Raw genomic sequence first — 22240 nt, 5'->3', positions numbered from 1 at the left:
GTGCGCAGGAGGGTGGATGTGCTGGAAATGAGATGTTTGAGGACAATATGTGGTGTGAGGGGGTTTGATCGAGTAAGTAATAATAGGGTAAGAGATGCAAGGTAATGAAAAGAGTGTGGTGCAGAGAGCAGAAGAGGGTGTTTTGAAATGGTTTGGTCACATGGAGAGAATGAGTAAGGAAAGATTGACCAAGAGGATATATGTATCAGAGGTGGAGGGAATGAGAAGTGGGAGACCAAATTGGAGGTGGAAAGATGGAGTGAAAAAGATTTTGAGTGATTGGGGCCTGAACATGCAGGAGGGTGAAAGGTGCATTATTACATGAGAGCTAGAGATTGAGTGTGAACGAATGGGGCCTTTGTTGTCTTTTCCTAGCGCTACCTCGCACATATGAGGGGGGAGGGGGTTGTTATTCCATGGGTGGTGAAGTGGCGATGGGAATAAATAAAGGCAGCCAGTATGAATTATGTACATGTGTATATATGAATATGTCTGTGTGTGTATACATATGTATACGTTGAGATGTATAGGTATGTATATTTGCATATGTGGACATGTATGTATATACATGTGTTGTGGGTGGGTTGGGCCATTCTTTCGTTTGTGTCCTTGTGCTACCTCACTAACGCGGAGACAGCGACAAAGCAAAATTTATATAAAAAAGTGCGTAAGACAAGGCGTAAGATAAGGGAACAAATGGGAACTTCAGTGAAGGGGGCTAATGGGAAGGTGATAACAAGTAGTGGTGATGTGAGAAGGAGATGGAGTGAGTATTTTGAATGTTTGTTGAATGTGTTTGATGATAAGAGTGGCAGATATAGGGTGTTTTGGTTTGAGGTGGTGTGCAAAGCGAGAGGGTTAGGGAAAATGATTTGGTAAACAGAGAAGAGGTAGTAAAAGCTTTGCGGAAGATGAAAGCCGGCAAGGCAGCGGGTTTGGATGGTATTGCAGTGGAGTTTATTAAAAAAGGGGGTGACTATTGTTGACTGGTTGGTAAGGTTATTTAATGTATGTATGATTCATGGTGAGGTGCCTGAGGAGTGGCGGAATGCTTGCATAGTGCCATTGTACAAAGGCAAAGGGGGTAAGAGCGAGTGCTCAAATTACAGAGGTATAAGTTTTTTTTTAGTATTCCTGGTAAATTATGTGGGAGGGTTTTGATTGAGAGGGTGAAGGCATGTACAGAGCATCAGATTGGGGAAGAGCAGTGTGGTTTCAGAAGTGGTCGAGGATGTGTGGATTAGGTGTTTGCTTTGAGGAATGCATGCGAGAAATACTTAGAAAAGCAAATGGATTTGTATCTAGCATTTATGGATCTGGAGAAGGCCTATGATAGAGTTATAGAGATGCTCTGTGGAAGGTATTAAGAATATATGGTGTGGGAGGCAAGTTGTTAGAAGCAGTGAACAGTTTTATCAAGGACTTAAGGCATGTGTATGTGTAGGAAGAGAGGAAAGTGATTGGTTCTCAGTGAATGTTGTTTTGCGGTAGGGTGTGTGATGTCTCCATGGTTGTTTAATTTGTTTATGGATAGGGTTGTTAGGAGGTGAATGAAAGAGTTTTGGAAAGAGGGGCAAGTATGCAGTCTGTTGTGGATGAGGGAGCTTGGGAAGCGAGTCAGTGTTGTGTTTGCTGATGATACAGCGTTGGTGGCTGATTCATGTGAGAAACTGCAGAAGCTGATGACAGTTTGGTAAGGTGTGCGAGAGAAGAAAGCCGAGAGTAAATGTGAATAAGAGCAAGGTTATTAGGTACAGTAGGGTTGAGGGTCAAGTCAATTGGGAGGCAAGTTTGAATGGAGGAAAACTGGAGGAAGTGAAGCGTTTTAGATACCTGGGAGTGGATTAGGCAGCGGATGGATCCATGAAAGCAGAAGTGAATCATGGGGGAGGGGGGTGGGATTCTGGGAGCCTTGAAGAATGTGTGGAAGTTGAGAACATTATCTCGGAAAGCAAAAATGGTATGTTTGAAGGAATAGTGGTTCCAACATGTTGTATGGTTGTGAGGCGTGGGCTATGGATAGAGTTGTGCGCAGGAGGGTGGATGTGCTGGGAAAAGAGATGTTGAGGACAATATGTGGTGTGTGAGGGGGTTTGATCGAGTAAGTAATAATAGGGTAAGAGATGCAAGGTAATGAAAAGAGTGTGGTGCAGAGAGCAGAAGAGGGTGTTTTGAAATGGTTTGGTCACATGGAGAGAATGAGTAAGGAAAGATTGACCAAGAGGATATATGTATCAGAGGTGGAGGGAATGAGAAGTGGGAGACCAAATTGGAGGTGGAAAGATGGAGTGAAAAAGATTTTGAGTGATTGGGGCCTGAACATGCAGGAGGGTGAAAGGTGCATTATTACATGAGAGCTAGAGATTGAGTGTGAACGAATGGGGCCTTTGTTGTCTTTTCCTAGCGCTACCTCGCACATATGAGGGGGGAGGGGGTTGTTATTCCATGGGTGGTGAAGTGGCGATGGGAATAAATAAAGGCAGCCAGTATGAATTGTGTGTATGTGTATATATGTATATGTCTGTGTGTGTATATATATGTATACATTTAGATGTATAGGTATGTATATTTTGAGTGTGTGGACGTGTATGTATATACATGTGTTTGAGGGTGGGTTGGGCCATTCTTTCGTCTGTTTCCTTACTTAACATGGGAGACTGAAAAAAAAAAAAAAAAATATATATATTTGGTAAAGTGTGTGGAAGAAGAAAGTTAAGAGTAAATGTGAATAAGAGCAAGGTTATTAGGTACAGTAGGGTTGAGGGTCAAGTCAATTGGGAGGTGAGTTTGAATGGTGAAAAACTGGAGGAAGTGAAGTGTTTTAGATATCTGGGAGTGGATCTGTCAGCGGATGGAACCATGGAACGGAAGTGGATCATAGGGTGGGGGAGGGGCGAAAATTTTGGGAGCCTTGAAAAATGTGTGGAAGTCGAGAACATTATCCCGGAAGCAAAAATGGGTATGTTTGAAGGAATAGTAGTTCCAACAATGTTGTATGGTTGCGAGGCGTGGGCTATGGATAGAGTTGTGCGCAGGGGGATGGATGTGCTGGAAATGAGATGTTTGAGGACAATGTGTGGTGTGAGGTGGTTTGATCGAGTAAGTAACGTAAGGGTAGAGAGATGTGTGGAAATAAAAAGAGAGTGGTTGAGAGAGCAGAAGAGGGTGTTTTGAAATGGTTTGGGCACATGGAGAGAATGAGTGAGGAAAGATTGACCAAGAGGATATATGTGTCGGAGGTGGAGGGAACGAGGAGAAGTGGGAGACCAAATTCGAGGTGGAAAGATGGAGTGAAAAAGATTTTGAGTGATCGGGGCCTGAACATGCAGGAGAGTGAAAGGCGGGCAAGGAATAGAGTGAATGGGATCGATGTGGTATACCGGGGTTGAGGTGCTGTCAGTGGATTGAATCAGGGCATGTGAAGCGTCTGGGGTAAATCATGGAAAGTTCTGTGGGGCCTGGATGTGGAAAGGGAGCTGTGGTTTCAGACATTATTGCATGACAGCTATAGACTGAGTGTGAATGAATGGGGCCTTTGTTGTCTTTTCCTAGTGCTACCTCACACACACGAGGGGGGGGGGGGATGGTATTCCATGTGTGGCGAGGTGGCGATGGGAATGAATAAAGGCAGACAGTGTGAATTCTGGGAGCCTTGAAGAATGTGTGGAAGTCGAGAACATTATCTCCGAAAGCAAAAATGGGTATGTTTGAAGGAATAGTGGTTCCAACAATGTTGTATGGTTGTGAAGAGTGGGCTATGGATAGAGTTGTGCGCAGGAGGGTGGATGTGCTGAAAATGAGATGTTTGAGGACAATATGTGGTGTGGGGGGTTTGATCGAGTAAGTAATAAAAGGGTAAGAGATGCAAGGTAATAAAAAGAGTGTGGTGGAGAGAGCAGAAGAGGGTGTTTTAATAAATTCCACTGCAACACCATCCAAACCTACCGCCTTGCCGGATTTCATCTTCTGCAAAGCTTTCACTGCCTCTTCTCTCTTCACCAAATCATTCTCCATTACCCTCTCACTTCGCACACCACCCCAACTAAAACACCCTATATTTGCCAGTTTATCATCAAACACATTCATAAACCTTCAAAATACTCAGTTATCCCCTCCTCAGTTCATAACTACCTGTTATCACCTCTCCCCCCCCCTCTCACCGATGTTCCCATTTGTTCTCTTGTTTTACGTATGTTATTTACCTCCTTCCAAAACATCTTTTTATTCTCCCTACAATTTAATGATACTCTCTCATCCCAATTCTCATTTGCCCTCTTTTTTTAACTCTTGCCCCTTTCTCTTGACCTCCTGACACTTTCTTTTATACATCTCCCAGTCATTTGCACTAATTCCCTATAAGTATCTCCCAAATGCCTCTCTTTTCTCTTTCACTAACAACCTTACTTTTACTTCTTCATCGCACCACTCACTATCCTTTCTAATCTGCCCATCTCCCACCTGTCTTATGACACATGCATCTTTTGTGCAAGCCATCACTGCTTCCCTAAATACATCTCATTCCTCACGTCATTTGCTGAAGAGATGTAATACATAATAAAGATACATGGGGGGATAAACATATTTTACTTTTGGTCAGTTTGAAGAATATAATTCTATACCATGTGACAATTCTTCACTATCATGATCTGACATTCCTTAAAAGAAATGCTACTAAAAGGATACATATCTGGTAACAAAGCTAGGGGGATTTTGAGGGAACATTTTAAGTGACGTGCAAGTGCCACTTCACTCATCAAAAAAATTACTTGGGTTTACCTGCAAGAGTCACTCACCTCCTCACAACTCTACCAGGGAACTGGCAAAATTATTTAATTACATAAATTGTGCGGAAAACTTAAATTTTTCATTCAAGTCTTGTTTGTGCAATAATACTTTTTATTGAGCCCTTGAAAAGCAGAGATTAGGTTACTGATAGCAGATATTGCAACAAAATGTGGCAGAAATGCACCTGTTTTAAGGCTTATATTTTGCTAGGAATTGCCTTTTTGATTTACATCGTAATATGTCCTTGATTTCCAATATTTTCCCTACTAATATGAGGCCTATACCATTAAATACAGAAATCTTTGCTCACTTGTATACAAAATATCACCTTTACATTATCTCTTATTAAAGTAACTTCCTACATCATACAAACCTACAAAATAATCTAAAAGTTTAGCATGTTATATATTTTGATAAATTTCCATTGAATTTTAAAAAACTAAAACACTACATGTGTTGAACATGTGAAAACAAGACTTTACAGATATACAAGTATCAAACCATTTGTTAACGAAAGTTTAAAACTATTAACTTCCACATTTCAAAAGAACCTTTAAAATTCCTTGAAACTGCCAATTAAATCATAATAACATGTTACACAAGCTTTGTGTCTGAAATGAGATGTTTTTTTATATATATATATATACAATTCATATAAATATATACAATATATATATATATGTTAACATAATTGTCTCTACAAATGTGCCTGAAATAATATGTATCTATGTTCCTATAAATCACACTCTCTCTCTATATATATTATACTTACCGCATGTGGCAGGAGTCAAACAAAGAACAAAACTACCTGGCAGGGATATTTACAATAAATGCGACTTATAAATAGTTTGAAGACTTTGAGTTTTCAGTGGTAGATTTGTGCAATGTGTGGAGATGTTTGAGGGCTCGCTGACTGATATTCAGGGCAGGATCTACTGGTCTTAAGTTATCTCTGTTTAAGAGGGAGAGTCCACTGATTCCCAGATATGTGTGCAAGCCATCTGGATGAGAGTCAGGATATTTTGCTAATCCCCCTGTGATTGGGTCCTGTGTTGACAAAACAAACTGCCGAAGTGCTTCCAGGTCCAAGTAGTTCAGACCTCCTAGTAACTATGAAAGAGAATTAAAATAATTCAGTATCTACAGTACAATAGTTAATGCAAGTAAAGCAGGAAATGGCGAGGATGTATGCATGTGTGTGTATATACATCTTTTTCACTCCATCTTTCCACCTCCAATTTGGTCTCCCACTTCTCGTTCCCTCCACCTCTGACACATATATCTTCTTTGTCAATCTTTCCTCACTCATTCTCTCTGTGTGACCAAACCATTTCAAAACACCCTCTTCTACTCTCTCAACCACAACTCTTTTTATTACCACGCATCTCTCTTACCCTTTCATTACTTACTCGATCAAACCACCTCACACCGCATATTGTCCTCAAACATCTCATTTCCAGCACATCCACCCTCCACTTTACTCTGACTGGGAGACTGGACAAATCTGTAAAGGTTACTTTCAAAGTGGAATAAAATATATAAGTGGCGTTAAGTTAGGCAAAGAGACTTCCATAGATTATTGTGAAAGATTTGGCAGATGTTCATTAGAGACAAACCACTGGAGCAAGTAGAAAAGAAATAATCCAGATGGTGAAAATATGTGAAAGGCATGGACAGAATAGTGATCAAACATCTACAGTACTAACAGGAGACCAGGAAGATCAAACACTGAGTGTACGCCTGAAGGAAAAACATATAAATGCATATGAATTTGTAGTTAACATCAAGAAGCTTAAAGCACTTGTAAAATGAAATTAATTTTTCTGTCACCGAGGCAAAGCTTACCAAGGAAACTAACTACTGTCTAATATTTTCTAAATGGTGCACGTGGAGTATGGATGGAAAGAGAAAAGAAAACAGGGTGGTTTAGCCTGTATACTAGGAGACAAACTGAAAATTTCCTGAACCACTGGCAGATGATGGTTCTCCGACAGAGCATAAAGTATTTGAAGAAAAAAAAATGTATAATTGTTTCAAAAGTATACAGTTTCGAAAAAGATTTGATGAAACAAAATTTCCAATGAAATTAAGAAAGCTTACCTAAGATGATACAAGAAGTACAAACTGAAGCAATATAAATCCAAAGTCATAATAGGGATTAGAATTACATATAAAATGAAGTGCAAACTATCATATGGTCCTTTATAACTGATGTGAGCTCTGAACTTTAAATTTCCAAAAAAAAGAAAAAAAAATTCCCTACACAATACCTCCATCATTAAATGCTAATAAAACATTTCAAATAATTTTTTCATACTTGTTTGCAATTTCTTGCTGTAGCAATAACACTAAGAACAAAAACAATGACCTCACTTTTTAACAACCATTCTTCAGGTGTGATGTACATATACATATAATGCACTTACATACCTCTATATCTCAACGTATACATATATATACACACACAGACATATATACACATGTACATAATTCATACTGTCTGCCCTTATTTATTCCCATCGCCACCCCGCCACACATGAATTGACAACCCCCCTCCCCCTGCATGTGTGCGAGGTAGCACTAGGAAAAGACAACAAAGGCCACATTCGTTCACACACAGTCTCTAGCTGTCATGTATAATGCACCGAAGCCACAGCTCCCTTTCCACATCCATGCCCCACAAAACTTTCCATGGTTTACCACAGACGCTCCACATGACCTGGTTCAATCCATTGACAGCACGTCAACCCTGGTATACCACATCGTTCCAATTCACTCTATTCCTTGCACGCCTTTCACCCTCCTGCATGTTCAGGCCCCAATCACTCAAAATCTTTTTCACTCCATCTTTCCACCTCCAATTTGGTCTCCCACTTGTTCCATCCACCTCTGACACATATATACTCTATGTCAATCTTTCCTCACTCATTCTCTCCATGTGATCAAACCATTTCAAAACACCCTCTTCTGCTCTCTCAACCACATTCTTTTTACCACCACACATCTCTCTTACCCTTTCATTAATAACTCGATCAAACCACCTGACACCACATTGTCCTCAAACATCTCATTTCCAGCACATCCACCCTCCTCCACACAACTCTATCTATAGCCCATGTAAAGCATGTGTATAAGTAGGAAGAGAGGAAAGCATATTGGTTTCTGTGAAGGTCGGGTCTGCAGCAGAGGTGTGTGATGTCCCCATTATTGTTTAATTTATTTTCGGATGGGATGGTTAGGGAGATTAATTCAAGTTTTGGAGAAAGGGGAGGGTATGCAGTCTGTTAGGGACGGAGGGGCCTGGGAAGCGAGTAATTTGTTGTTTGCCGATGATACAGCACTGGTGGCTGTTTCGAGTGAGAAACTGCAGAATTGGTGACTGAATTTGGAAAAGTATGTGAAAGGAGAAAGTTGAAGGTAAATGTATATAAGAGCATGGTTAAGGGGCAAGTTAGTTGGGATGCGAGTTTGAAAGGAGAAAACTTGGAGGAAGTGGTGTTTTAGATATCTGGGAATGGAACCATGGAAGTGAGACATAGGGTGGGAGAGGGGGCAAAGGTTCTGATGAAAAATGTGTGGAAGGTGAAAACATCATCTCAGAGCAAAACTGGGTATGTTTGAAAGAATAATTGTTCGAACAACATTATATGGTTGCGAGGCATAGGCTATAGATAAGGTTGTGCGGAGGATGGTGGATGTGTTGGAAATAAAATGTTTGAGGACAGTATGTGGTGTGAGGTGGTTTAATCGAGTCAGTAATGAAAGGGTAAGAGAGATATGTGGTAACAAAAAGAGTGTGGTTGAGAAAGCAGAAGAGGGTGTATTGAAATGGTTTGGTCATATGGAGAGAATGAGTGTCTGGGGTAAACCATGGAAAGTTTTGTGAGGCCTGAATGTGGAAAGGGAGCTGTGGTTTCGGTGCATTATACATGACAGCTAGAGACCGAGTGTGAACAAATGTGGCCTTTGTTGTCTTTTCTTAGTGCTACCTCGCACGCACAGGGGGGTAGGGGCGTGCTGTTTTTTCATGTGTGGCGGGGTGGCGACGGAAATGAATGATTATGAATGGGGTGTCGTTAGGGAGGTAAATGCAAGAGTTTTGGAAAGAGGGGCAAGTATGCAGTCTGTTGTGGATGAGAGAGCTTGGGAAGTGAGTCAGTTGTTGTTCGCTGATGATACAGCACTGGAGGCTGATTCAGGTGAGAAACTGCAGAAGCTGGTGACTGAGTTTGGTAAAGTGTGTGAAAGAAGAAAGCTGAGAGTAAATGTGAATAAGAGCAAGGTTATTAGGTACAGTAGGATTGAGGGAGAAGTCAACTGGGAGGCAAGTTTGAATGGAGAAAAACTGGAGGAAGTGAAGTGTTTTAGATATTTGGGAGTGGATTTGGCAGCGGATGGAACCATGGAAGTGGAAGTGAATCATAGGGTGGGGGAGGGGGCAAAAGTTCTGGGAGCGTTGAAGAATGTGTGGAAGTCGAGAATATTATCTTGGAGAGCAAAAATGGGTATGTTTGAAGGAATAGTGGTTCCAACACTGTTGTATGGTTGTAAGGCGTGGGCTATGGATAGAGTCGTGCGGAGGAGGGTGGATGTGCTGGAAATGACATGTATGAGGACAATATGTGGTGTGAGATGGTTTGATCAAGTAAGTGATAATAGGGTATGAGAGATGTGTGGTAATAAAAAGAGTGTGGTTGAGAGAGCAGAAGAGGGTGTTTTGAAATGGTTTGGTCACATGGAGAGAATGAGTGAGGAAAGATTGACCAAGAGGATATATGTGTCAGAGGTGGAGGGAACGAGGAGAAGTGGGAGACCATACTGGAGGTGGAAAGATGGAGTGAAAAAGTTTTTGAATGATTGGGGCCTGAACATGCAGGAGGGTGAATGGTGTGCAAGGAATAGAGTGAATTGGAACGATGTGGTATACCGGGGTTGATGTGCTGTCAATGAATTGAACCAGGGCATGTGAAGTGTCTGGGGTAAACCATGGAAAGTTCTGTGGGGCCTGGATGTGGAAAGGGAACTGTGGTTTTGGTGCATTATTACATGACAGCTAGAGACTGAGTGTCAATGAATGTGGCCTTTGTTGTCTTTTCCTAGCACTACCTCATGCATATGAGGGGGGAGGGGGTTGTTATTTCATTTGTGGAAGGGTGGCGATGGGAATGAATAAAGGCAGACAGTATGAATTATGTACATATGTATATGTCTGTGTGTGTATATATACGTATATGTTGAGATGTATAGGCATGTATATTTGCGTGTGTGGCTGTGTATGTATACACATGTGTATGTGGGTGGGTTGGGCCATTTCTTTCATCTGTTTCCTTGCGCTACCTCGCTAACACGGGAGACAGCGACAAAGCAAAATAATAAATAAATATACAAATCCACGTTTCTCTATTTCTCACACACATTCTTCAAAGCAAAGACCTGATCTATACATCTTCTACTGCTTCAGAAAGCACACTGCTCCTCCCCAATCTGATGCTCTGTGCATGCCTTCACCTTCTCAATCAATACCCCTCCCATACAATTTTCCAGAAATATTTAACAAAGTTATGCCTCTGTAATATGAAAAAACACCTGAATCCCCTTTGCCTTTGTACAGTGGTACTATACATGTATTCTGCCAATCCTCAAGATTTTTAGCAAGGTCCATACATACGCTGGATATCCTTACCAACCAATCAAAAAGACAGTCATCCCCTTTCTTAATAAATTCAACTGCAATACCATCCAACCCCGCTGCCTTGCCGGATTTCATCTTCCACAAGGCTTTCACCTCTTCTCTCTTCATCAAAACACTCCCTGACTCTCTCACTTTGCACACCATCCTGAACAAAACACTCTACATCTGCCAGTCTATCATCAAACATTCAAAAAACCTTCAAAATACTCACTCCTTCTCCTCACTTCATCACTACTTATTATCACTTGCCCCACTACTTCCATCACTGATGTTCCCATTTGTTCTCGTCTTACGCATGTTATTTATCTCCTTCCAAAAATCTTTTTATTCTCCCCAAAGTTTAATGATACTCTCACCCCAACTCTCATTTGCCCTCTTTTCCAACTCTTGCTGTTTTCTCTTATACATCTCCCAGTCATTTGCACTCCTTCCTTGCAAGTATAGTCCACATGCCTCTCTTTTCTCTTTCACTAACAATTTTATCTCTTCATCCTGCCACTCACTGCTCTTTCTATTCTGCCACATGTATCCCTTGCACATACCATCATTGCTTCCCTAAATACATCCCATTCCTTACCCACTCCCCTCATGTCATTTGCTCTCACCTTTTGCCATTCTTCGTTCAATCTCTCCTGGTACTTTTGTCATGCAAGTCTCCTTTCCAAGCTCACTTACTCTCACCACTCTCTTCTCCCTGACATTCTCTCTTCCTTTTTGAAAACCTCTACAAATCTTCATCTTTGCCTTCACAAGACTGTGACCAGACATCCCATCAGCTGCCCCTCTGAGCATATTAACATCCAAAAGTCTCTTTTTTACAAGCCTATCGATTAACATGTAATCTAATAATGCCCTTTGACCATCTCTCCTATTTACATATGTATACTTGTGTACATCTCTCTTTTTAAACCAAGTGTTCCTGATCATCGAAGGAGTCCAAAAATCAATTATATTCAGTAAGGTTTACAGAAACCCGACTAGCGTAATTTAAGACTGTGGTGGACTACAGTAAAAAAGAAAATCAAATACTTTAAAGTTTCTAAAAAAATCACTAATGTAGCACGCTAGTTTTTATTCTTTCTAAGCTAAATCTATTCATAAATTTTCACAATATAGAAATAAAACTTTTTATTACTGAAAAACTAACCTTCAAGGATGCTCCAATCCAAAATGTGTAGCAGGTATCAGGAGGCTTGTTGGGTCGGCCTTGTAAACCTCCACCAATCTGGCGACCAACTAACCACCGCATTAGTCTCTGTTTCTGTAAGAACCACTCATTATTTGTATGATAACTTCCACAAACTATATTAAAGCATACCTAAGCCAACAATTTCCTATATTATACACAATGACTGTGTAAGACCTTCTCTAATCCACTCATAACTAATGCTACTTTACTTCTGTTAATTACAATAGACTTTTTCTTACAGAAAAAAATCTGTCTTTACATACTTTTTTATGCCCTCTAATGGTTCCTCATTTCATATTAATGTAGGTTAAGTAATTTTACGCATATGCACGATTCAAAATATCCTTACTAATTTGACAATTCTTAGTTGGGTTTTGCATGGGAGTCTGATCAAACTCTCTTCTTTCAATCTGTTCTCAATATGCAGCTTTCTTTCTCATGGATCCATTTCTGTAACGTGAAAGATAAACCTCTCCTTTCCTTGTCAACTGTAGGGTTTCTCAATATTCTTTTGTCTCCTACCCTCTTTCTTCTTTTCACTGATGACTTTCTTGACAAGAAACCAAATTCACTCATGCTGTTGACAACTCTGCATTCCCTAACCTTTTCCAATTTTATCCATCCTTTCTTCCTTGAATATCATCTCAATTACCATGTACAATCTTGGACTTGTAATGGATTTTCTAAAGGAACAGTGATAACTTTGAGAAGTCTATTCCTTCTTGATCCCAGTGTCTTTATATTCCTTGAATTTCCTTTCTATACCCTTTAATGGCTCAATGGTTCAATCACTCGGTGCAATAACGATAACTGGTATCGTCACAATGTTTTATTTATCAATGAAACCCTGACTTACACCAATCATAATCAAATCAGGTCTCTAAATCTGTACGTATTGTTCTGATTCTGAGGGTTCTCATCTCCTCAGTAATTACTTCAATTATAAGAGGGATTACTTTGTCCTTGCATACAGTACTGTTCTCAGAGTTGCGGTAGTTCCAGCTACTCAGCAAAGTTAAATCTCAGATACAGATTCATTCTTTCAATGGTAAATAAAAACTAACCACTTTTCTTAAACAGTGCTACTAATTCTCTCTTTTTTACAGATACTATCAGATTTGGGCCCTTGTCTGCTCTCTCCTGTAAAGGGCTACAACACTCACCCTCACTGCCACCGAGCTCCTTCCACCCTGGCCACTATACTATCCCTCACAACCATCATTCCCTCCCTCTTGGGCTACCAAACCCATCAGTTAAGACAAAGGTTTCACAAAAGAAAGGGCAAGATTGCATGGGAAATAGATGTGAAAATGCTTGTTGGACACCACCAGGGAAAGAAATAAAACTTTTTCATACTTTAAAACTTAGATATCTCTGCAAATATGTTACACAAGACATAAAACATGACAACAAAATAGTTTACCAGAGGACTGTTAAAGTATCTTCCCTGATGTATTAGTGCATAAATAAAATGTCACTATTTAAAACATTCTATTATCTGTTGGTAAAAATGTGGTATAATCATATCACTTGCATATCATAATGTGTACATGTACATAAACGATGCAATAAATAAATGTGCCCATGACAAGCTGTAACTCTTATTTCTTTCCTGGAGACTTCGAAAATGAATTCACTTTGTACCAGCTCTGCTCCAAGCAAGTTGTATATTACAAACATTACTGCATATAATCTTACTCTTTAGTGAAGTATAAGTTATCCAAGTGTGCAGCAAGTGCTGCTTATACTGTAAAAACTTAACTGTTAGTTTAGTGTACCTCTGAATTCAAGTTAATTTACCTTAAGATTCAAATTCAATTTACAGCAAGATTCAAGTTTGGTTTACCTCATTTCAAACTGATGTCTAAATTTAAGTTAGAGTCTTCGTCAAGAATTTTGTTCGGGGCATCTTCACCGCTTCCAAATTTCATCATGACACTTATCGGAACATAGCTACAATGTACACAGTGCGGTACTTATGCTGATTACTTTGATATAAAAGGCACACAAGATCAGCTGCAGCCTAATGCTCCACTCTGCAGCTGGCTATGATTATCTTTTCTATGTAAGAAAGTTGGGATAAATGAGGCTGGGGAAGGTCTGACCTGACATGATCATCCAAGAACTGTCCACATTACCATGTGGACCTTTTGGGCTTTTTCACGGATTTTGTTCAATCTTGCATAATTGTTCATAATTTTGGAGGGTGAAAAAGAAAAAAGAAATACCATGACATAATGAATCAAGAATCATGAGTTAGTAGGACTGGGTAAACAAGGCTAACAGCATCCAGAGTGTGATATGGACAGCTTAAATCAGATTTTATGACAGGAATACGAGTTTGGAGTAAAGAATGTCTGTGTCTTTGACATTTTGATCTGAAAGACAAAAGTTGCTAAACTTATCAAACAATAAATGGTGGGTTGAGTCTGGAGACCCTCCACAAACAGCAATTTTCTTATGAATTGACAAAAAAGAAAAAAAAAAAAGTACCTCTGAGTTGGACTTGAGTGTTGAGTGAAAGGAGAAGAGGGTATCGTTGATATATACAAAGTCTCCAGATAAGTGGGGAGTATTTGGAAAAGTTAATTCTTTATCATGAACTTGGTATCATGCACTAATATATCTCTTTTACAGGGACAGCATTGATGGTGAACAACATGAATCAGAAATATAAAATTTTGCTTATCAAAAATTAATGGTAGTCTTGGGTGTTGCCTGCTTATTTAAGGTGATCTTTCCTTGTCTTAAGATAAGACAAAGATATGGTGGTCCTGTTTGTATTTCCTGTACATGATATCACACTTTTTTTTTTTCTCACACACACAATATTGGGAGTGAATAAAATAAATATATGAAGAAATATTACACTATGCACTCTAAATGAATTAATAATACCAGTATACTTGATACTTTAAGAGAAAACAGCCTTGGAAACATTCTTGCTCTTAACTATCATCTATTAAACCTAAGTCTTTTGTCATCCTAGGATTACATCCATAAAATTTAGGTTAAGTGGGTATGGAATCTGTTCCATGTGACCATGTAAAGGCTGAGTAAAAGAGTGGTGGGGATACAAGTGGTGGAGTACCTTGCTGGCCATACTCACTACTGCTACTGAAATAATTCTCTATGTCACTTATTTCTTCACCTTTCACCTGTTATGTCTTCATTTTCTTTACCAGCTGACACATCTGGTGAAACATGTTCTTTGCAATTGTATGGGTCATCCAACAATCTACATGTGCTACGTATAACCTAAGAAACTGGTGGACAAGCATTTACCATGATGATTGTTAAGGTATTGAGGACAGCAGACTGTTTTTCCCAAACTTGCTTGGCAATCAGCTTGCAAATTACAGAGGGGAAAAAGTTAAAACATCAACTGATGATGGCTGCCAACCTGTATGAGATTATATAATGTTTGCTGCTGTATAACGAGATCATGTGATGTTGACTGCTGTTTGAGGATTGACAGATGCTGCTGTCTAACAAGAGATCGTGTGATGTTGACTGCTGTTTGAGGGTTAACAGATAAGTTCAGTCATAACTAGAGCTCAGCTTGCCATTTCCTGTTCCTCTGATGACCTAGGAAAGACTGAGAAATGTGGTAATGGAGTGGAGGGGTTTCAGAAGCATGGCTTCAGAGATGTAAGCATGAGAAGGGACAGCTTGGGAGGTGATTTTTGCTATGTTCTTGATTAGTTTTAGTTTTCCCATGGCCCTTCAGGATATTTAGTGTGCTTACTTTTGCAGGTATTAAGCACGACAGTGACCTAATTAGTCATGTATTCACCTACTTTACCTATGCAAGACCAATGGTTTGAACTGAGCCACGTGGTGAACAGCAAGTGACTTTGATTAAAAAATAGATTTTTTAATTTTTGTTTTTATCCTTGGGAATACACAACTATGAAAGATAGGAGTGGGGGCTGGAATTCCTCCCTCCTGTGCTATTATTATAAAGGAACATAGGAAGGAACCAAGTGAGGCTGTTTTCTTTAGGGCTCAATTGCTGGAAATGGTGAAAAGAAATGAAAGAAAGACTCCTTTTTTGATGTACTGCTATGCTTAGCTTTACACCTTGTCAGCCTACAAATTCTGAAAAAAGTTCAAACATCTCACCTATCACTCTTGTATTTTCACACAGCCTATTGAATACATAACCCTTTACCATGTACAGTGACTGTAGTATAAGAAAAATTAATTTTGTACTTTTTCTCATGCTGGCCACTTTGCTCCAAGGCTGTCAAAATACATTTCCTATTTCTGTGCTATGCAACAACTTTTTCTGTCTGCAAATCAGTGGCTGAATGTTGACTGTACTGGCATCTAGGAGTGCATAATTCATAAAACTTTACAGATTAGGTTGACAGAAAAGCATTTCATAGAACAGTTCAAGGGCAAAATTACCCTGCCTATTTGAATTGTTTGATCAGTTTTACCCTCCAAGTCCTCAAAAAAGAGGACACATTAGTGCATGAGGAAGAGAACAACATTCTAAAGTCCTAATGGTCCAAAAGATCCCCTTTGTGTTATATATAATACCTTGCTTCAAGATAAATCAAAACCAAAAAAATGAAGTATAATAAAAACTTGGCATTGTATAAACATCAGCTGTCATATGTATATTCTGTCGTATTTTATTCAATGCAAAAATAAATCCTGCATGAGTTTACTGTTTTGTTTGTTACCCAAAATGAATCCAAATTTTTTAAGGTGTACTTTGCTTTTAAATGGCTACAGTTATGCTTTTGATGTAGCTTTTTACAGCACAATGTTTGCAATCTGATAATGTTTCTGAGGAATAGTGGTGTCAGATATGGAGACTTTGTAGTCTTTTCATACAGAAAAAGCAATAAAAGGTCATATTAACATTTAAAATCTTTTGAGGTCTTGATGAAAAGTTTTAGGAACTTACCCTGATAAGTTATTACATGACAGAGAGCTAAATACTGCTTTCACTAAGCTTTCATTTCATAATAAAATTTTCTTCACATTTCATCTATTTACAATCCATGCACTAATCTTTCATCACCATACAAAAAATATAAAAAGAATGTCACAGTAACCTGCATATCAGACAAAGCCAAATCAAGCTTTCCCATCAAGTGTAGAGTTGCAACTGCACAGTAGCTACTTCCTCCATGGGCCTCTAAGTAGATTCCCTGACCCATAGCACCTTCATAACTCTGGAAATTAGTATTAAGGAATTGTTAACATGCGAGTGTCAAAAAAAAAATGAGGCTACATAATGCTATATTTTACTAAAACCAAAAGAAAAATAAAAGTCAGGGGTATACACTTCCCATAAAAGCTATATACACCCTTTAACTGCTATGCATGGGCCTACCATGGATAAGGATTTCAATTTTACACCAATATTAGAAAGCCATGAAGTGGGTTTCAATCACGTACACTAAACACAAGGACAGGGGTAGCATACTGCCCTAGTCTGGTTCAGGACAGACATCTCGAGCCTTGATACTGCTTTTGATTCCTGGCCCCCTTAGTCATCCTTCCCCTTTAAATCCCCTCCTCCTCCTCACCACCAAATATCTTATCCCTATCAAAATATTCCACTCAACTGTCCTTGTTTTCCCTTTGACTATTATTTGAATTCTGCCTGATTTCAGCTGCAATGCTGAGGCCTTCAGTGGTACAGTCAAAACACTTGAGCCCAAGATACATTGTCCTCTACTGAACATGGTGATGACCATGGAAACAGTATGTGGTAAAGTAGTATTCAAGCAGGTAAAAATTCTTAGGAAGTATTTCAAGCTAAAGAAATACAGTGACTAGCGGAAACTGACTTTATGCAAGTTCACTCGTGATGCAACAGAGATCTATCTATCAATATCTCTGATGCCTCTCTGGATGTGTTGGAAATGAAATGTTTGAGGACGATATGTGGTGTGAGGTGGTATGATTGAGTGAGTGATGAAAGGGTAAGAGAGATGTGTGGAAATAAAAAGTATGTGGTTGAAAGAACAGAAGAGGATGCGTTGAAGTAGTCTGAACATATGGAGGGAACATGTGAGGAAAGGCTAACAAAGGGGATATATGTGTCAGAAGTGGAGGGAATAAGGAGACCAAATTCGAGATGGAAGGATGGAAAGCACATACTGAGGTTGACATGCTGTCGATGGACTGAACCAAGGTATGTGAAGCATCTGGGATGAACATCGGAAAGCTCCGCAGGTCGTGGTTGTGGATAGGGAGCTGTGGTTTCCATGTATTACAAATGACAGATAGAGAATTGATGGGAGTGGATGTGGCCTTCCTTTGTTTCTGGAGCTACCTTGCTAATGCGGGTAACTGCAATCAAGTATGAAAGAAAAGAAATATATGTTATCATCCAAAGGACAGTAAAACCCTCCCGGGCACTTCTCTCAGGTGGTGGATGAGAAATTTTCAGAAACTGTGAACCAAATCAGTACTGATAGGCTTTGCCAGCCAACCACTTAACAACTAAGTGGATTATTTATTACCATGCTGTTGACAATATACTGGACAGCAGTGTTGATATTTATGGCTGAGAAATCTTGAAGAATGAAGCAGATGGTTGCTGCACAGTACATGAACCGCATGTCATTCTCACTTCCTCCTCGAGTGGAATAGAAACTGAAAATAAGGATGAAAATAATGACAGCAACTGAAAGTTTTTCTAGAAAGAACTTTATAAATATTGTCAGTTCAAGAGCTTTTCCATATCAAGACCATTCAGATAGCATTTTATGTGTTAAATCATGTGCAAGTCAAATGGGTCTTGGGTAAACTGTAATAAAATCTCATTAAAGCTGTATATGTATTCTTTCCCTGCTATGTATCAACAACCACTTCAGTTTTCTAACAAACTTGAAGGTGAGTGGTTATACCTCTGGCATGTGTTGAAAGAAAAGATTAGTGAAACTGCATTTTCAGTGATAATTTTGCTTTTGAGACACAGTTATTAGCAAAATGATAAAACCAATACACTACCAAATTACTTAGCACAGAAAATAACCTAATATCGATTTACTTTTTGGTTCAATGGTTTGCTGCAAACAAGTCATGAATTTGATACACAAGATTGCGGTACAAAGCAATCTAAGAAAATGAACAGTTGCCATCATGTACCTATCTATCTATATCTCTGATCCATGTTCCCTTTTGGAACTCTTTCAAGGGAGTGGCCATGGCAAAATTCTCCATAACTGTAGAACTCAAGTACACTAGAGTGCACTGTTGTGTATCCAATTTTGGAAAATCAATCACACATAAAAAAAACAAAGTAAACATGCATATGTCAAACAGCTGGCCTTAAGAATTTTATAATTTTAGGATATATGTCTAAATGTTTTTGGTAAATCACTGATCACATGCACTAGTACAATGATAAACAAATAATTCTTACTTAATCATACAATGTCAAGACCCATTTTATGGGACTCCTACTGCTCCCATTCCACCCACTCCATAACTAATCTCCAATCTCTAAGTAGAAATAAAGAGCCCATACCTGTTTCACACTTCAGCAACCTCTACACACAGGTCCTCACATCTTTAACATGAGTGACAACACATAAAAACTGAAATGACCCAGCAAGCACTAAAAACTATCCTACCAACTCAGTCTTAAACACCACACAACTAGACATACATCCACCTGAAACCACTTTCTTTTCTTTGCTCTGGACATCACCCATCCGTACATTACAAATACTGATGCAACACAACTTAAGACTCTTTATGCCCATAATGCAATTAACAATGATGAAACTAAACACTTGTTGCTCAGTTGTCCTGTATTCTCCCCTCGAAGGACAATGTTTAACATCACTACACTTTATGACCAGTGGTCTCACTAGGTGGGCATGGCCCACTTTTTGAGCACTGCAGGAGCTTCAGAAAAGTTGGAAGGGACTCCTAGGGTATGGAGGTAAGGTAAAGTACAGTGTGTGTGGTTTCTGATGAGTTGCAGTTTAAGACTTGAGTAGGGAAATCAGCTGGTCAGTGCTTGTTAGGTTATTTCAGTGTGTATAAGTTTTGTCAAAGTGTTATTTGCAGGGGTAGGGGGATCTGTGAATAGATGTTACTGGAGTGGGGAACTGTGAGTAAAGGATACCGAAGTGTGATGCAGGGGTAAGCTTTTTATCTTTACTTGTTGGTTGGTTAGAGAGTGGTTTGGGTGGGAGGGGTTCAGTGCTGTTAAATAAAAGTAAGTGCTGAGCATGATGAAGTGGGACTGTATTGGGAGGATCTTTACTTCACTGTGAAGGTGCTAAGTTTTTGTGGTTGCTAGACAGCTAGTGGTTGTACTAAGTGCACTACTTTGTGTGATTTACAACTCTTAAGAGGGTAGAAGACCAGGCAGGCGAGGCATTATTTACATTTGAGCAGATCAATTGTTCGTATAAAATGCTGAGGGATTCTTCTTGTCCAGACCTGGTGCCAGTTAGTGTTCTAACAACAATTAGTTTGTGTGTTGTCATTGTGTTGATATTATTAGCGTGGGGAGTGAAATTTCTTGGCGATTTTTTTCATATAGTACCTAACTGCTTTTCCCACTTTTACATGGCAGCATTAAGAAAAAGAACAATGGTCTCATTTGCACACATCCAATACCAGGCTGTCAAGTATAATGTACCAAAACCAAAACCTATTATCCACAGACAAGTTTTAAAATACAGAAAGATGAAAGGATTCAAGAAAGATGGGAAACAAAGTGTAGAGCTATTATTCAAAATGTGTTTGTGTGAAATACAAAAGAGGGTAAGACTACAAAAAAGTGGTAAATTTGAAAAACAGCAGCAGCAAGCAAAGAAAAAAATATCAATAAAGTTAAAAAAACAAGCATCAGCTTATAACAAATGGCTTACCTGCCATCCTGACACTGCAAAGCTGCAACATGAGCCAAGACTGCTTTCCTGTTAACACGGGTTAAGTCATCTCCTAAAATAATTAGCGAGGCAAGGGCAGTGTAAGTCATAGTAATGTGTCCACAGTCAAAGGAGATATTGGAAGTATAGTCACTTGTGCCTCTGCAACCTGCCAGAGATGTCCCTCCTCGAAACCCTGCATTTGCCATTTGATCTGGAGGGCAGAGAGTCATGTAATTGATTACAAGTACTGAAAGTAATGACATTTATGAAGTCCATAACTGTCAGAATACTCATTATGCTAATATATAATACTGATTACAAAATTATGCTAATAAATAATATGACTGGTAGATAACAATCTTGTATACTTACAGCTATCAGGCTATGAAGATCAAAGGTTAAAGTGTGTGGTACAGAGAAAAACGTCATCAAACTGATTTGACTATAATACCTGATTAAGAACACTGAAGTTGATTTTCATTAATTTTTGGGAAAAAATCATCTCAAAAGTTATATACACCATATAAGTGTCCAGTGGCACAGCCATCCAAGAACTCTAACATGGAATCAAACTCAATCAAAATAACCAAACACTGCACTACAATGCACTGCTCTGTAGCCTGTACATGTACCTACCGACATTCAATATTTTTTACTCATTCTTCTAATCCAATGTATGGAGTGAGTAATTTATCTATACATCACGCTGTTGTTGCATTGCATGTATTCCCAATATTATTCTCCAATTTTCATAAATCACAACTGCCTAGATTATCCCCACTTCTTTTAGAATCAGAGTGCAGACCTGCCATTCTTTCCATGACCTTCGCATTTACCTCCCATACCACTCCATCTGTAAATAGATTGAACAGCCATGGTGACATCACACACCACTGTTACAGACCCATCATCTGGAACCACTCATTCTCCTCTCTCTCTACTTGCACACGTCTTATTATCTTGACAAACTCTCCACTGTGTCCAGTAGCTTTCCTACCACAATATATACCTAAAACAACTTCCACAAAGCATCTCTATCAATCCTGTCTTACACTTTCTCTAGACCCATAAATGCAACATACAAATCCTTATGGTGAAGCAGTTAGTGCTCCTAACCATGACACATTCACGGGCCGCCTAGGGTCGAGTGCATAGGTTCGAATCCTGGTTGCGGCAACCCAGCTATTCATTCATCCTAGGGGTAAGTCAATAAAATGGGTACCTGGCTCAGGTTAGGGTATATATATATATATATATATATATATATATATATATATATATATATATATATATATTTTTTTTTTTGCTTTGTCGCCGTCTCCTGCGTTTGCGAGGTAGCGCAAGGAAACAGATGAAAGAAATGGCCCAACCCACCCCCATACACATGTATATACATATGTCCACACACGCAAATATACATACCTACACAGCTTTCCATGGTTTACCCCAGACGCTTCACATACCCTGATTCAATCCACTGACAGCACGTCAACCCCGGTATACCACATCGATCCAATTCACTCTATTCCTTGCCCTCCTTTCACCCTCCTGCATGTTCAGGCCCCGATCACACAAAATCTTTTTCACTCCATCTTTCCACCTCCAATTTGGTCTCCCACTTCTCCTCGTTCCCTCCACCTCCGACACATATATCCTCTTGGTCAATCTTTCCTCACTCATTCTCTCCATGTGCCCAAACCATTTCAAAAC

The 22240-nt window shown here is 39.3% G+C and overlaps 1 protein-coding gene across 4 annotated transcripts in view; it reads right to left on the bottom strand.

The window, feature by feature from the left end:
* Positions 1-4581: 4581 nt before the first annotated feature.
* betaggt-I (geranylgeranyl transferase type-1 subunit beta) overlaps positions 4582-22240 on the bottom strand; it is a 77522-nt gene continuing 59863 nt past the window's right edge. For all 4 annotated transcript variants that reach the window (XM_071690717.1, XM_071690719.1, XM_071690718.1 and 1 more), the window contains 5 exons: positions 20528-20741; positions 18158-18290; positions 16739-16858; positions 11625-11738; positions 4582-5895 (listed from right to left, as the gene is read on the bottom strand). In XM_071690717.1, coding sequence (XP_071546818.1) covers positions 5623-5895; positions 11625-11738; positions 16739-16858; positions 18158-18290; positions 20528-20741 — 854 coding nt within the window. In that variant the 3' untranslated portion in view covers positions 4582-5622. The remainder of the gene's footprint in view (positions 5896-11624; positions 11739-16738; positions 16859-18157; positions 18291-20527; positions 20742-22240) is intronic.

The sequence above is a fragment of the Panulirus ornatus genome, chromosome 48 (assembly GCF_036320965.1).
Source record: "Panulirus ornatus isolate Po-2019 chromosome 48, ASM3632096v1, whole genome shotgun sequence".
NCBI classification, from domain to species: domain Eukaryota; kingdom Metazoa; phylum Arthropoda; class Malacostraca; order Decapoda; family Palinuridae; genus Panulirus; species Panulirus ornatus.
Note: the sequence above shows the minus strand (reverse complement) of the source record. Positions and strands in the feature narration are given on the sequence as shown.